General features: G+C 38.9%; 2 protein-coding genes across 2 annotated transcripts in view; both read left to right on the top strand.

The window, feature by feature from the left end:
- Positions 1-16616, top strand: part of RIN3 (Ras and Rab interactor 3) — a 768425-nt gene that overhangs the window by 201354 nt on the left and 550455 nt on the right. The window lies entirely within an intron of this gene.
- CPSF2 (cleavage and polyadenylation specific factor 2) overlaps positions 1-16616 on the top strand; it is a 42770-nt gene that overhangs the window by 20303 nt on the left and 5851 nt on the right. The window contains exons 8-13 of the mRNA XM_050799052.1: positions 374-561; positions 1215-1505; positions 12461-12561; positions 13552-13752; positions 14904-15056; positions 16100-16325. Of these exons, the coding sequence (XP_050655009.1) occupies positions 374-561; positions 1215-1505; positions 12461-12561; positions 13552-13752; positions 14904-15056; positions 16100-16325 (1160 nt within the window). The remainder of the gene's footprint in view (positions 1-373; positions 562-1214; positions 1506-12460; positions 12562-13551; positions 13753-14903; positions 15057-16099; positions 16326-16616) is intronic.

Below are 16616 nucleotides of genomic sequence, written 5' to 3'. Positions count from 1 at the left end.
TGGATAGGCGAGACCGGGGTAGCCCAGAAACACCAGGCTGGTTACATTTGGCCTAGCCAAACAATTTTCTCAGTGATACACACACCATTTTCCATGTGTATTATAATGTATAGAGTGTTGAGGACTACTGATTTATAATTTTTCAATGAAAAAAGATTGAGAGTTAATGACACTGAATTTCTGAAGAGATAGTCAACAGAATCAAAAGCAGTTGTAATGACCTGAACAAAATTCCTTCATTTTGTACCTGGCCTAGTAGTTGCTTATTTGTAAATTACAGTCTTTCTAATAAAAACAGAGAGAGAAAATTATCTGTAATTTTGTAGCATAGTATTGTTGTGTTCTATAGGGATTTTACATTCTTGTTTTCTAGCAAATGTCCTGGAAACACTTCGAGGTGATGGAAATGTGTTAATAGCAGTGGACACAGCAGGCAGAGTTTTGGAACTTGCTCAACTTCTTGATCAGATTTGGAGGACTAAAGATGCAGGACTGGGTGTTTACTCATTGGCACTCCTAAATAATGTCAGTTACAATGTGGTAGAGTTTTCTAAATCCCAGGTTTGTTCTCATGTTATCACTTGTAATAAAGAAGTTTGCTACAGTGATTGGGTCTGTGGAAGTGGGTGTCTTCATTGTTTTTTGGATTTTATTTTTCCCTTGAAAAGATTGTTAGTAATGATGATAACTTGCCATTAACCATTTACTGTTCTGTGTGCTTTAAATGTATTATTTCATTTAATCTGTATTTATTCTACTAAGTAGTTTCCCTTTTATCCCTGTTTTAAAGATTAGGCAAATTGCTTCTCTTCTAACTCTTTAGTATCCCAGTCTGTAAAATGGGGACAAAAATAGAACCTACCTCATAGCATATACATGTTAGAATTCATTGTTATTTCTTTTAAATAAGCTTTTTGCCTTGAAATAGCAATCTCTGGGAGTAAGATTTTCATTTAGAACATATACCTTGCCTTTTCAAAAAGATTTAAGGTGATTTATACGTGAAATATAATGCAAAATTGGGTTTTTTTGGGATGAAAACTAGGGTGGGATAATCTAATGGGAAATGGAAGCAGAAAATAAGCTGCTTGTCAAAACATTACAAATTTAAGCAACCAGTGGGGGTAAAAGATAGAACTTGGATTCCTTGACTATTAGAGAATATATTGAAGTTATAGGATTTCTAATTCTTGTCATCTTTCCCCCCGCATTAGGTAGAATGGATGAGTGATAAATTGATGAGATGTTTTGAAGACAAAAGAAATAATCCATTTCAGTTTCGCCATCTCTCTTTATGTCATGGTCTTTCTGACTTGGCCCGAGTACCTAGCCCTAAAGTTGTACTTGCCAGCCAACCTGACCTGGAATGTGGATTTTCAAGGGATCTCTTTATTCAGTGGTGTCAGGATCCTAAGAACTCAATCATTCTAACTTACAGAACTACTCCTGGGACTTTAGCACGTTTCCTAATTGATAATCCTTCTGAAAAAATTACAGAAATAGAGGTAAGCACTTGTATGTGAACTTTATCTTAAGACTGTTTGGGGGATACATTGTGCATGATGTATAAAAAATAGTGACCAAAAATAAAACTTGAAGTTGTTTTAGGATTTTGATCAGAATTACTCTTGAGAGCCAGGAGTGATGGTGTGTGCTGTAGTACCAGCTACTCGGGAGGCTGAGGTGGAAGGATCACTTGAGCCCAGGAATCTGAGGTCAGCCTGGGCAACATGCCAAGACCTACCCCCCATCTCTTAAAAAAAAATTACTGTAGAAGAGAGCCTTTAATAGCACAAATTTCAGAGTTCCTTAACTGGAGGTTCTCATTTTTTTTTTGAGATGGGGTCTTGCTTTGTTACCCAGTCTAGAGTGCAGTGGTGCTGTCATAGTTCCGTGCAGCCTCAAACTCCTGGGCTTAAAGGATCCTCCTCCATCAGCCTCCCAAGTAGCTGGAACCATAGACATGTGCCACCAGGCCTGGCTATTATTTTATTTTTATTTTTTGTAGAGACGTCTCATTGTATTGCTGTGGGTGGTCTCAAAAGAAGTTCTCATTCTTAAACTTTTCCTTGGTACCCTCTAGTTTACCCAGAGGGTAAGCATATACAGTGTTTTCTCAGTCTCTGAAAGGTTCCTTTCCTGTCTCTTGCTTAATTTAAATCAGACTCTTTCCTAAAGACGTTCTTTATCCTGTAGCCCCCAGAAGTAATTACTCTTTCTTTCAGTGTTGCATGTACTTTGAATGGAGTGCATGTCTTCCTTGTTCTGTATTGCAGCTTCCTAGCTATTTATCTTCCATTTGCAGTTTTTGCCTTCAGACCTGCTGATATGCTGACCCCTCCTTGTTTCCGACATTTAATGATCTCTTGGTCATTCACCATTTGACCCTGATTCACAGTCTTCCTGTCCACTTGTATTCAGGACTTTATTCTCATTGACTTTAGCTTCCATGTATATGATCTGTCCAATTCTTCTCAGTTACTTGACACCTTATTTCTTAATCTTTTCCTTCATCTTACCTCAGACATCCATTCCTGCTGTCATGCTATCTGTTCCTGTGGTCATGCCTGTAACCTTCTTTTGGCCGAACAGTCTCCAAGCATCTCATTCTGAATTTACAGCTGACTTTCCCTGTTATTCTCATGACAACAACTCTTCGGTTCCATTGGGACTTTCAGTTCATGAACCTCACCTTTATACTGTCTGTCATCCTTCCAGCCTTAAACTCAGTGGTTCACAATTAATCAAAATTTTGCAAATATCTTTAACTCTCTTACACTTCTGTTTTAGTCGCCTGGAAAGGCTTTGACTTTAGTTAAACTATTTGCTTGGTGCGTGCCTGTACTTAAGCAGCTTTATGTTTCTGAAGTTAAACACTACAGTGTAGACAGATTTGTTTTCACATGCATAACTTCACATCTCAGAAGGGGACCCTACACCAGTACTCAGCATTCGGTAGGATGTTCCCGTTCTCACTGTAAGGCAATTTTATATCTTCTTTCTCCTCAAACATCCTACAGCTCACTCTCAGCCTTCATTCATAGCACATGATCTTGTCTCAAACTTAACATAGAAATCGAAGCAGTGAGTCAGGAATTCCTTTATCTTTCCACCACTAAATATACTAACTTGATTCTGCATCTGCATTTGCTGCCTTATCTCCTGTTACAGGAGCAAGACAATTAGCTCAATGACTAGTATACCCAAAGATCGTTTGCTTAATAACCAGTGCATCAGTTCTATCGATTTTTCAAAACTAGTGTATCATTAAAGTTTGTAGCATTTGATATAGTGGGATGGTTAATAACTGCCAGAGTTGCAAAAGTTTAGGTGACTAAACCTTAACATAAAGCTGTAACATAAAGCAGTATCATAAAGCTGCTTCTTATTTTGTCTTTGTAGCACTCATGTAATTATTTAATTAGAGATAGACTCTCGCTCTGTCATCCAGCCTGGAGTGCAGTGGCACCATCACAGCTCACTGTAACCTCGAACTCCTAGGCTCAGGCTGTCCCTACCCCTCCCCCTAACCCACTCCACCTTGCAAAGTGCTGGAATTATACATGAACCACCATACCTGGCCCTTAGCAGTCATTTTAAGGAAAGTTTAGTTTGTTAAAAGCTATGTGGTAGGGATATCTGTCTTCCAACTCTACTTAAGAAAAGCATAACATCAGTAACTAAAATCTGAGATATATGTACTATAATTATAGAATTGTTGAGCCAGGATTCTGAGCAAGCATAGCAAAGTAAAATGGTGTCTTTGGGGTTATTTAGTAGCTTGGAAATACAAGGTTAAAAGAACTAAGAAATACTTGAAACAATTTCATCAGATAGGAAATACTGAATTTGAAAATTTTAATTACTAGAAATTAAATTGGGTCTAATAAATCATTTGAGGAATTAGTAAAAGAAAAATGGTTTAAGTTTGGGGAAAAAAATAGACAGTGATGTTCAGAAGCATGCTAAAGAAATGAAAAACAGCCAAAACATCAAATGTTAAGTTTTTGATCTTTTTAATAACTAATGCTCATGCTCAGGGACCTTTTCTTGCTCACCTTCTTAGTGATAGTTCCTTTGCAGTTATCCCTCCTATCTTCGTTATCTAGCAGTTTCCCCTCTACTTGATCACATCCAAAACAATTTTTATTCTTCCCCTACTCCCAATACTATTCTTCTGTCTTATCTCAGAGAATGCAGCACTTCCCACATATTCAAGCCAAAAATCTGGAAGTTTAAAAAATGTTCACTGAAGTATAATATATACTGAAACCTACGTTAAGTGTATAGCATGATGAATTTTTACAAATTGAATGCACCTGTCTAGTCTGTACCCTGATCGAGAAATAGAATATTTCTATAGCGTGTTGGGCAGAGCCAACTAAGGTAAAAAATAGAAATGTAAAAAAAGAAATAGGGGACTGGGTGTGGTGGCTCACGCCTGTAATCCCAGCAGTTTGGGAGGCAGAGGCGAGCAGATCACGAGGTCAGGAGTTCGAGACCAGCCTGGCCAACAGAGTGAAACCCCGTCTCTACTAAAAATACAAAAAATTAGCCAGGCATGGTGGCAGGCGCCTGTAATCCCAGCTACTCGGGAGGCTGAGGCAGGGGAATTGCTTGAACCTGAGAGGTGGAGGTTGCAGTGAGCCAAGATTGCACCACTGCACTCCAGCGTGGGTGACAAAGCGAGACTCCATCTCAAAAAGCAATAAAAAACACCTACAGTTCACTGTCTTAACCATTTTTATGTGTACAGTACAGTAGCGTTAACTATATGTACATTGTTGTATGACAGATCTCTAAAACTTTTTCATGTAGCAAAACTGAAACTCTGTACCGATTGGATAACAACTCCCAGAGAGATCTTTTAAACATTCATCATTTCATGTCATTCACTTGCTTAAATGGCTCCAAAGCCTTCCTTCTTCTCTTTCAATAACATCCATACTACTTACGCAGGCTTCTTAGATCCCACATGATCTAATCCCCACTTACCTTTTGACCTTAGCTTATTCCACTTTCTCTATCCCCTACAGTGCATCAGGATCTTTACACTAGCTGGTCTTCTGCCTATAGTGTTCTTTCCTGGCTTTTTGTGTGGCTGGCTCCTGGTCATTTAGGTCTCAGGTTAAACCTGAGGCCTACCCCCTCAGGTAGGGCTTTGACTACAGATTTAAAATACCTGCCTGGTTTAGCTGCCCATCACCTTACTTGAATTATTTTTCCTAGCACTCGTCACCATCTGATGTATTCCTTGTTTGTTGTCTTCCTCTTCCCACCATCAACTAGAATTTGAATTCCATGAGAAAAAGGCCCTTGTTTTTCGGTATCTTTAGCACCCAGAACAGTGCCTGACATGTTGGAGGCCCTCAGTAAGAGCATTGGTTGAATTCATGAATGATCAAAAAAGTGAATATGGAATAAACCAGATTTCTGATTGTGTTAGGCAAGAAAAGTTTACCAAGTATGGTATTTTTTCATCTCTATCTAATGCCCTTCTAAGTCAAGTCTTATTCATTTAGAAAGAGCAAAAATGAACAACGAATAAGGATTCATAGGTTGGAGTAGATTTGGATCAGAAAAAGGAGTAACTTGGAGGTAATACGGTGAAGGAGTAGGAAGAAAAATATTTTAGAGTTGGTTATTCTAGAAATCTGTTTCTGAATAAGCTATTAATCTTACATATTTTAAATGAAAAATAAGATAGAAAAATTTGTTATAGCAACAGGCATAAACTAAATCACAGAGGTGAATACTTTGTTAAAGATTATTGGTGGGTCAAAGGCATCTGTGTAGGTTGCTAACTGTTTAAAAAAAAATCCCACTAGTTTCTGAATGAAACTTATTTTCAAATAAGTTATTAGGCAAATGTGAGATGCCAGATATAAACATGTATTTACTTTTTTATTTTAACTTCTTATTTTTTTGAGACAGGGTCATGTCATTCCCTGTCACCCAGGCTGGAATGCAGTTGCCTGATCATAGCTTACTGCAGTCTTGAACTCTTAGGCTCAAGCGTGCCTCCTGCTTAAGCCTCCCAAGTAGTTAGCACTGCAGGCATGTGCTGCCATGCCCAGCTAATTAAAAACATTTTTTATAGAGATGGGAACTTGCTGTGTTGCCCAAGCTGGTCTTGAACTACTGGCCTCAAATAGTTCTCCCACCTTGGCCTCCCAAAGTGCAGGGATTACAGGTGTGAGCCACTGCTCCTGGCCTTAAACATGTAAATCACCCATTTATTTTAGACATGAAAATAATCTGATTTTGGTTTAATTTTTTTGTTGTTACCTGTCTCCCCTCCCCTTACTCCACTGGGCAGCCCCTGAACTAGAATAGTCTCAGAAAGATTCCCTTTTTTTCATTACTTTTAATTTTGAAAAAATTTCAAACAGGAAAATTACAAAATATTATACCCAGATTCCCCAATTGTCAACATTTTACTGGATTTGCTTTATCACTTATATACACATGATACGATATTACTTTTTCTGAACCATTTGAAGAAAAATTACAAATATTTCATCATTATCTCTAAATATTGCCAGTGTGTATTACCTGAAAACGAGGGCAATCTCCAGCAAAACCATGTTACATCCATTGAAATCAGGAAATCAACATCGATACCATCCTACCATTTCACCCACTGACCGCATTCAGCATTCACCTTTTATCGATGACCACGTTGTCCTTTATAATTACCCTTTCCTTTTTTGTCCAGGTTCCCATCCGTGACTACATACTGCATTTAATTGTCATAACTGTTGACATTTTTGAAGCATATATATTCTGGAATTTTTTTTTCTTATTGATATACTAATATCTGGTTTTTTTTTTTTTTTTTTTTTTTTTTGAAGAGAGATGGGAGCAAGGTGTGGTGGTATGTGGCTATAGTCCCAGCTATTGAGGCAAGAGGATTGCTTGAGCCTGGGAGTTTGAGTCAACCCTGGGCAATATAACAAGGCCTTATCTCAAAAAATATATATATGTGTGTGTGTGTGTGTGTATATATATATATATGTGTATATATATATATATATATAGTGAGAGAGAGAGAGAGTGCGTGAGAGAAAGAGATGGGACCAAATTATCACATATTTCACATATCCTGAGACTTGTATTTTCACTTGAGTCCTTCTTGAATAATGTAAGAAGATATAGATCTACCTTACATAGTACCTGGTATATTATAAACATTTAAATGTTTTTGAATAAATAAAGAATGCTTTTTAGTAATTTTATAATAGTACATTGTATATGTGTACTGTGCTTATTTAATCTAGTGGTTCTCAAAAGTGTGGTTTGAGGATCCCTGGGAGTCCCTGAGACCCTTTCAGGGAGTCCACAAGGCCAAAGCTATTTTTTATAATACTGGTAAGATGATATTTGCCTTTTCACTGTGCCTACATTTATACTGATGAGTAAGATCAGTGGTGCATAAAGTCCTTACACCTTGGCCTAAAACTCCACTAGTAGTCCCTGCATTTTTCACCACCATACACTTGTCATTTAAAAAAAACAAAAAAACAAAAAAAAAGGCTAGTTTCACTTAAGAATGTCCTTCAGAGGCTGGGCGTGGTGGCTCATGCCTATTCCCAACACTTCAGGAGGCTAAGGTAGGAGGATCCTGAGGCCAGGAGCTTCAGACCAGCCTGGCAATATAGCAAGACTGCCTCTACAAAGTATAAAGGTATATTAAAAGAAATTTGAAGGAGAATATCTTTGAGGGGCCAGACATACTGACTCATGCTTGTAATCCCAGAACTTTGGGAGGCTGAGGTGAGAGGATTGTTTGAGGCCAGGAGTTTGAGACCAGTCTGGGCAGCATAGTGAGACCCTATCTCTATAAAAAAGAAAAAAAATGTCCTTGAGGGAATAGTAAAAGTTACTAATATTACTAAGTTCTTTTAGTAAAAGTTTCTTGGTTTTTTTGAGATGAATCTTGCTCTGTCGCCCAGGCTGGAGTACGGTGGTATGATCTCAGCTCACTGTAACCTCTGCCTCCTGGGTTCAAGCGATTCTCCTGCCTCAGCCTCCTGAGTAGCTAGGACTACAGGTGTGTGCCACCATGCCTGGCTAATTTTTTTGTATTTTTAGTAGACATAGGGTTTCACTGGGTTAGCCAGAATGGTCTTGATCTCCTGACCTTGTGATCCATCTGCCTCAGCATCCCAAAGTGCTGGGATCACAGGCATGAGCCATTGCACCTGGCCTAGTAAAAGATTTTTTAAAAGCTGGGTGACAAGATAGGAAGTATTAATAAAGTACTTGCATTGTGTACTAAAAGTACAATGACTGTCTCCAAGAAAAACACTTGTATGTTTATTTGAGTCGTGAGTTAAACTAGCCACTTTTTTCTGGGAACACTTTTTTTGTTTGTTTGTTTTTGTTTTTTGTTTTTGAGATGGAGCCTCGCTCTGTCACCAGGCTGGAGTGCAGTGGCGTGATCTTGACTCACTGCAACCTCCACTTCCCGGGTTCAAGTGATTCTTCTGCCTCAGCCTCCCAAGTAGCTGGGAGTACAGGTGTGCATCACCATGCCCAGCTAATTATTTTTTTTTCATATTCTTAGTAGAGGTGAGGTTTCACTGTGTTGGCCAGGCTGGTCCCGAACTCCTGATCTCAGGTGATCCACCCGCCTCGGCCTTCCAAAGTGTTGGGATTACAGGTGTGAGCCACTGCACCCGGCCCTGTTTTGTGTGTGTGTGTGTGTGTGTGTCTTTTTTTTTGAGTTTGGGTCTCTGTTGCCTAGGTTGGAGTACAGAGGCACAGTCATGGTTCACCACATCCTTGAACTTCTGGGTTCGTGTGACCCTCCTGCCTCAGCCTTTCTACCAGCTAGGACTATGGGTGTGTTTCATCACATCTGGCTAATTTTTTATTCTTTTTTGTAGAGACTGGGTCTTGCTATGTTGCCCATAGTGGTCTCGAACTGGCCTCAAGCAATTCCTCTCACCTCCGACTCCCAAAGTGCTCGAATTATAGGCCTGAACCACTGTGTCCAGTCTGGAACACCATTTTTATGTGAACTAATGACAGGGCCATTCAGATTTGGGTGTTTGGCAGACATTTTCTTGAAAATTAATACATTGAGCCTGTCACTCTAAAGAAAACAATTGACAGCATTTGTTGGCTTAAATCTGAAAAAATTCTAACTTTCAAATGAAAATTTAGAATTTTGGAAAACTTATACCCAGCACTGTGAGATTGACAACTTAAACTGAAAAGACTTCTGATAAGATTGGTGGTGATATTTGCAAATGTGATTTTAAAAATATTGTCAACATTTGTAAGATCTGGATAACCCGGTGAACTAGTATATTCTAAATAACCAATTAAGTATGTGACAAAATAATGCACAAATTAAAAGATCCATTCAAAATTTAAGATACAGACTGGGCACCGTGGCTCACGCCTGTAATCCCAGCACTTTGGGAGGCTAAGACAGGAGGATGGCCTCAGTCCAGGAGTTCAAGACTAGTCTGGATAACATAGTGAGACTTTGTCTCTACAAAAAATAAAAAATTAGCTGGGCATAGTGGTGCACATCTGTGGTTCCAGCTATTCAGGAGGCTGGGAGGTTGAAGGGTTGCTTGAACCCGGAAGTTCGAGGCTGCAGTGAGCAGTGATCATGCCACTGCACTCATCGTAGGCAACAGAGCAAGACCCTGTCTCAAAATGAAGAAAAAACCCACAGAATGTAAGATACATAAAAAAAAAAATTTAATGTAACAGAGTACAAAAAGTCTATCCGTATGGTTTCAGGTTCTGCATTAAAACTAACCTTTAAGAAACTACCACTTTCTGAGTTTTAATGTAGTATCGAAGAATAATATCCATGAAAGGACTATTTACATATTTTTCCCTTTCCAACTATACATGTGTGTAAGCCTGGATTTTCTTCGTATACTTTAACCAAAACAGCATATTGCAAGAGAGTGAATGGAGAAGCAAATGTGAGAATCCAGCTGTCTTCTGTTGAGCTAGACGTTAAAGAGATTTGAAAAAATATAGAATAATGCTATTGGCCAGGTGCAGTGGCCCACCTGTAATCCCAGCACTTTGGGGGGCTGAGGAGAGCAGATTGCTTGACTCCAGGAGTTTGAGACCAGCTTGGGCAACATGGCAAGACCCGGTCTCTACAAAAAAATAACAAAAATTAGCTGGGAGTGGTGGTGCGTGCTTGTAGTAGTCCCAGCTACTCAGAAGGCTGAGGTGGGAGGATCGCTTGAGGCTGGAAGATTGAGCTGCAGTGAGCTATAATTGCACCACTGCACTCCAGCCTGGGCAATGGAGCAAGACCCTGTCTCAAAAAAATAAAATAATGCCGTTCTTCACACTATCTTTTTTTGCTTTGGAAAATGTAATTATTTTTTGTAAAAATTTGTTAATGTTGGCATGTGGTTTTATCATTATTTATTTTGTTTTTGAGACAGAGTTTCGCTCTTGTTGCCCAGGCTGAAGTGCAATGGTGCGATCTCGGCTCACTGCAGCCTCCATCTCCCAGGTTCAAGTGATTATCCTGCCTCAGCCTCCCTAGTAGCTGAGATTACAGGCATGTGCCATCATGCCTGGCAAATTTTGTACTTTTAGTAGAAATGGGCTTTCTCCATATTGATCAGGCTTGTCTCGAATTCCCGACCTTAGGTTATCCACCCGCTTCGGCCTCCCAAAGTGCTGGGATTACAGGCATGAGCCACCGCGCCTGGCCTATTACTATTATTTATTAATTTATTCTTGAGCTGGAGTCTCACTCTGTTGTCCAAGCTGGAATGCGATGGTATGATCGTGGCTCACTGCAGTTTCCGCCTCCCAGGTTCCAGCGGTTCTCCTGCCTCAGCTTCCTGGGTAGCTAGGATTATATGCATGTGCCACCATGCCCGGCTACTTTGTGTATTTGTAGTAGAGACAGGGTTTCACCATGTCGGCCAGGCTGGACTTGAACTCCTGACCTTAGGTGGTCTGCCTGCCTCAACCTCCCAAAGTGCTAGGATTACAGGTATAAGCCACCATGCCCGGCTGGTTTTATTATTTTTTAATGAACATAAATATTTTAAAAATTGCTCAGTTTTAATTTCTGATAAGGTAGACATTCAGAAATAGAACCCACAAAAACAAAAAGCTCTTTGGAGTTCTCTAATTTTTAGGAGTCTTAGGTAGTCCTGAGATAAATATATGAGAACTACTGATTTAATCGTTCCATTTTGATGGATTTTAAAATTTTGTCCAGTTTTTTACTATTATAAACATTGCTGCAATATACTAATGTACTTTTTTTTTTTTTACACATTTGTGATTGTTTCAGTAGGATAAATTCCTAGAAGTAGAAATACTGTGTCAAATGATAATTTTTATTTTTAGATGTTAGCAAATTGCCTTTTAACATAGTTGCACTAATTTTCCCACAGACAATGGAAGAAGGTGCTCTTTCCCCATGTATGGCATTGCCAATCTCATAGATGAAAACAATTATGTTTTTTATATTTTGTACTTTTCAGAAATTAGTAAAGTTAAGGGTCTTTTCATGGCCAGTAGTTATGTGTCTTTCTTATTTTGTAAATTGCCTTTCTAAGTATCTTGTCCTTTTTCATGTGTTGATCATCCTTTTCTTAACTCATTTGGAAGAGCTCTTAGGAAAAAATAGTTTTTGTTGGTCACAGTGCTGAAGATATTTTTCTGTTTCTTTTTTGTTTTTCTTTACAGTCTCTTATTTTATGAGGTTTAAAATGTCAAAGGGAGATTTTCTTCATTCATGTTGCTGCATTTATTTGTTTCTTGTTATGGCTTTTGGGCCTCACCTACTCCAAATTATAAAAGTGCTTATCTGTATTTTCTTTTCCTGATTGGGGATTTTTAACCAGTTTGATTGATTGATCGATTGAGACCGGGTCTTGCTCTGTCAGACTCGAGTGATCCTCAGTCTCAGCCGCCTGAGTAGCTGGGACTACAGGTGCATGCTACCACTCCTGGCTTTTTTTGTGTGTGTGTGTGGAGATGAAGTCTCATTATGTTGCCCAGGCTAGTCTCAAACTCAAGTGATTTTCCTGCCTCGCAAAGTGCTAGGATTATAGGTGTGAGCCATCGTGCCCAGCCTCCCAACTAATTTTTAAATTATTCCTAGAGACAGAGTCAACCTATGTTGCCCAGGCTGGTCTTGAACTCCTGACCTCAAGCAGTCCTCCCACCTTGGCCTCCCAAAGTGCTGGGATTATAGGTGTGAGCTACTGTGCCTGACCAACCAGTTTGATGTAAATTAAACCTATTCTAGATGATGTGTGACAGCTCAATTTTAATACTAATCTAAGTAGGACCTATAATTGCATGTAATGGAAACTTGATTAATTTCAGAGGAAAAACATCAGTTTAAAGATGACAGAGCAATTTAGAGATGCGGTGTATCTCATATCCCACTGCTTTAACCCCCTAATATTAACATTTCCTTTCATCTGTTACGTTTTTTTAGTTGAGGAAACGTGTGAAGCTTGAAGGGAAAGAACTTGAGGAATACTTGGAAAAAGAGAAACTAAAGAAAGAAGCTGCCAAAAAGCTTGAGCAGTCAAAAGAGTGAGTCATTTTCAGACAGATTATAAACTTATAGATGCAATTTAAGAAGAGTGTGTCTTTGACTTAAATGTTTCATTAAAAATATTTTTAAGTTTTCATAAGACTTAATTTTGTTACAGACATCTTTCAAATGTCTAGAATACCAGATCCTGTCAGTGCTAATATTATTATGCATTTATTTGTTATGTTTTATAAAATGTCAGTCCAATAATATTGAATGTTATTCCAGTCATGCTTCACTTAATGATGGGGACACCTTCGGAGAAAAGTGTTGTTAGGGGATTTAGTCATTGTGCAAACATTAGGAAAAATGTTTACACAAACCTTGATGGGGCCGGGCGCGGTGGCTCAAGCCTGTAATCCCAGCACTTTGGGAGGCCGAGATGGGCGGATCACGAGGTCAGGAGATCGAGACCATCCTGGCTAACACGGTGAAACCCCGTCTCTACTAAAAAATACAAAAAACTAGCCGGGCGAGGTGGCGGGCGCCTGTAGTCCCAGCTACTCGGGAGGCTGAGGCAGGAGAATGGCGTGAACCTGGGAGGCGGAGCTTGCAGTGAGCTGAGATCTGGCCACTGCACTCCAGCCTGGGCGGCAGAGCGAGACTCTGTCTCAAAAAAAAAAAAAAAAAAAAAAAAAAAAACCTTGATGGTATAGCCTACTGTGTGTCCAGGGTCTATGATATGGCCCATTGTTCCTAGGGTACAAACCCGTACAGCATGTTACTGTACTGAATACTGTAGGCCATTGTAACACAATGTTAAGTATTTGTTTATCTAAATGTATCTAAACATAGAAAAGGTACAGTAATCTTATGGGACCTCTGTTGTATACGTGGTCCATTGTTGTTGACCGACATAACTGTATATTATCATTTGAGTTAATATTGAATGATTAATATTGAGGATTGATTCAGTAATAAATAGATAAATATTAATTTAAAATATCTTTGAAACTTTATGACCTCGATCTATTCTAAAATCCTCCTAGGGCAGATATAGATTCCAGTGATGAGAGTGACATTGAGGAAGATATTGACCAGCCATCAGCTCATAAGACGAAGCATGACTTGATGATGAAAGGTGAAGGCAGTCGTAAAGGAAGTTTTTTCAAACAGGCAAAAAAGTCCTATCCTATGTTTCCTGCCCCAGAAGAAAGAATTAAATGGGATGAATATGGAGAGATTATCAAGTATGTGAGCAAAACAAACTTTTCTCTCTTGCGAATTGGAGGTATTAACTGTGTTATCATTTTTCAATTCATGAATTTGATCTTTCTAGTCACATGTACGTGGTTAGCTTCTGAGTACCTCAGACTGAAGACATAGAAGACTTGTAACTTGAAACATAAAAATAGAGATGCTGAGAAACATAGAGAATATTAGGAGAAAACTAGCAGTTTTATGACTTAGTTGTGTAAAGGTTTAAAAACATGATCACATGATCAAGACTTTTTTTCCCCACTTAAAAAGAGAGGAAGATGTAGAATAGGAAGAACTTTGGGGCTGTGCATGGTGGCTCATGCCTGTAATCCCAACACTTTGGGAGGCCTAGATGGGAGGATCACTTGAGCTCAGGAGTATGAGACCAGCCCAGACAATATAGTGAGACCCCCATCTCTATCTTCAAAAAAAAAAGAGAGAGAACTTTGGATGACTGGTGATTGCATTACCAATGGATTATGTCTTAAGTATTATACAAGTTTTATGAGATTAAGAGGAATATGATATAGCATGAGTGAAACCATGGAAAATTTACAAAATCTATACTCATTATTAGAAAAACAACTGCAATCACATGTTGTAATTGCAAATTTGAAAACACTACTATCCTGTGTAAAAAAAAAAAGAGAGAAAAAGAAAAACCTAATACAGGCTGGGTGTGGTGGCTCACGCCTGTAATCCCAGCACTTTGGGAGGCCAAGGCGGGCGGATCACGAGGTCAGGAGTTCAGGACCAGCCTGGCCAAGATGGTGAAACCCCGTCTCCACTAAAAATTCAAAAAAATTAGCCGGGTGTGGTGGCAGGCACCTGTAATCCCAGCTACTCTGGAGGCTGAAGCAGAGAATTGCTTGAACTGGGAGGCGGAGGTTGCAGTGAACCAAGATGGCGCCACCGCACTCCAGTCTGAGTGACAGAGCGAGACTCCATCTCATAAAAAACAAAAAACGCAATACATACAGTCATCTGGTAATTGATATCAAATTTCATTGGCTTTGGATGAAATGTATATTTAAATCTTGAGATATGTGAGGACTCCAAAAATTATGCCCCTACTAGTTATATATGTTATGTAGCATTAGCTTGCTTTTTTACTGCTTCTAATTAGAGACTTATTATTTAGACCAGAGGATTTCTTGGTGCCAGAGCTTCAAGCTACTGAAGAAGAAAAAAGCAAATTAGAATCTGGTTTGACAAATGGAGATGAACCCATGGATCAGGATTTATCTGATGTTCCTACTAAATGTATTTCTACAACAGAGTCTATTGAAATAAAGTAAGTGCTTCTGTGACATTTTGAAAATAGATTATAAGATAAAATTTCAAGCATTTGAATTATATAATTTACATTATTTCAAGCGAAATTTCTGAATATTCTTTAGTAAGTTTGTGCTTTTAAAATTTAATTTATTTTTGTATGAAGAGACTTGCGAAATATGGTGGCATGATATTTTCTCTTCATTAATGGTATTTGAATGCCAAAGTAATTGAATTGGTGGTGAGGGGTGTACTTAAATTGTAACATTAAATTGTCCATTTATATGAAGAAAAATTATTTCTGGCCTTTTTAGTCTGTAAGCAGGTGAAAGGGAATAGTGTAACTCACAGTTTAATTTTTCTGAGTCACTGCTTGTTTCATAAAATATACTCCGTGACTTAAACATCTCTAAGACCCTAATGTCTGGAAAATACTGTTGTGATCTGAAGTAGTTAGAAACCTTTTTCTCCCGCTTTCTACTTAGTTAAATAATACCAGTAAATGATCATTTTGGAATTTTTTTTAAGTCATCAGAGAACAAAGTGTTTTATTTGTCCAGTAATATCATTTAGTATATATTTTTGGGTGTAGATAAGATCTAAATAATACAGATAGGGCTGGGCACGGTGGCTGATGCCTGTAATCCCTGCACTTTGGTAGGCCGAGGTAGGCGGATCACTTGAGATCAGGAGTTTAAGACCAGCCTGGCCAACATGGTGAAATCTCATCTCTACTAAAAATGCAAAATTATCCCTGCGTGGTGGTGCACACCTATAATCCCAGTTACTTGGGAGGCTAAGGCAGGAGAATTGCTTGAACCTGGGAAGTAGAGGTTGCAGTGAGCGAAGATCATGCTACTGCACTGTAGCCTGGGCAAAAGAGTGAGACCCAGTCTCAGAAAAAATAAATAAATAAATAAATAAAAATAAACAAATCATACAGATACTATAACACATGTGTATTTCTCAAATCCTAGTGTTATATGTTATATACATGATAAAAGCCATTTTCTTTTTAGAATTATGAGAAAAGTTACCTTGAATAATCATATCTAATTACAGAGCCCGGGTTACCTACATAGACTATGAAGGACGCTCTGATGGGGATTCCATTAAAAAAATCATTAATCAGATGAAACCACGACAGTTGATCATCGTCCATGGCCCACCAGAGGCCAGTCAGGATCTGGCAGAGTGCTGTCGCGCCTTTGGTGGGAAAGATATTAAAGTGTACATGCCAAAGCTGCATGAAACAGTTGATGCCACGAGTGAAACTCACATCTACCAGGTAAACATGCCAGGAGTTGCCAGTGAGTAGAAATAAGTACTTTTTGTGGCAGGTTAGGACAGGTAACATTAGAAATACAGAGATGTGTGAGACAGACAGACATGGATCGTCTCCTGCCCTAGCAGTCCTGATACTGTATGAGGCTTAGAACAAGGAAATACCATTTATCACATTGTTGTGCCTCTGAGAAGAAGTATAGGATGCTATGAGAGTATTAAGAGGGGAAACCACCCACCTTTAGAGGTTTAGAAAAGGTTTCCTGCAGGAAGCGATAACTAATCCTAACTGATG

Source organism: Macaca thibetana, chromosome 7, assembly GCF_024542745.1.
Source record: "Macaca thibetana thibetana isolate TM-01 chromosome 7, ASM2454274v1, whole genome shotgun sequence".
In the NCBI taxonomy this organism is placed as follows: Eukaryota; Metazoa; Chordata; class Mammalia; order Primates; family Cercopithecidae; genus Macaca; species Macaca thibetana.
Note: the sequence above shows the minus strand (reverse complement) of the source record. Positions and strands in the feature narration are given on the sequence as shown.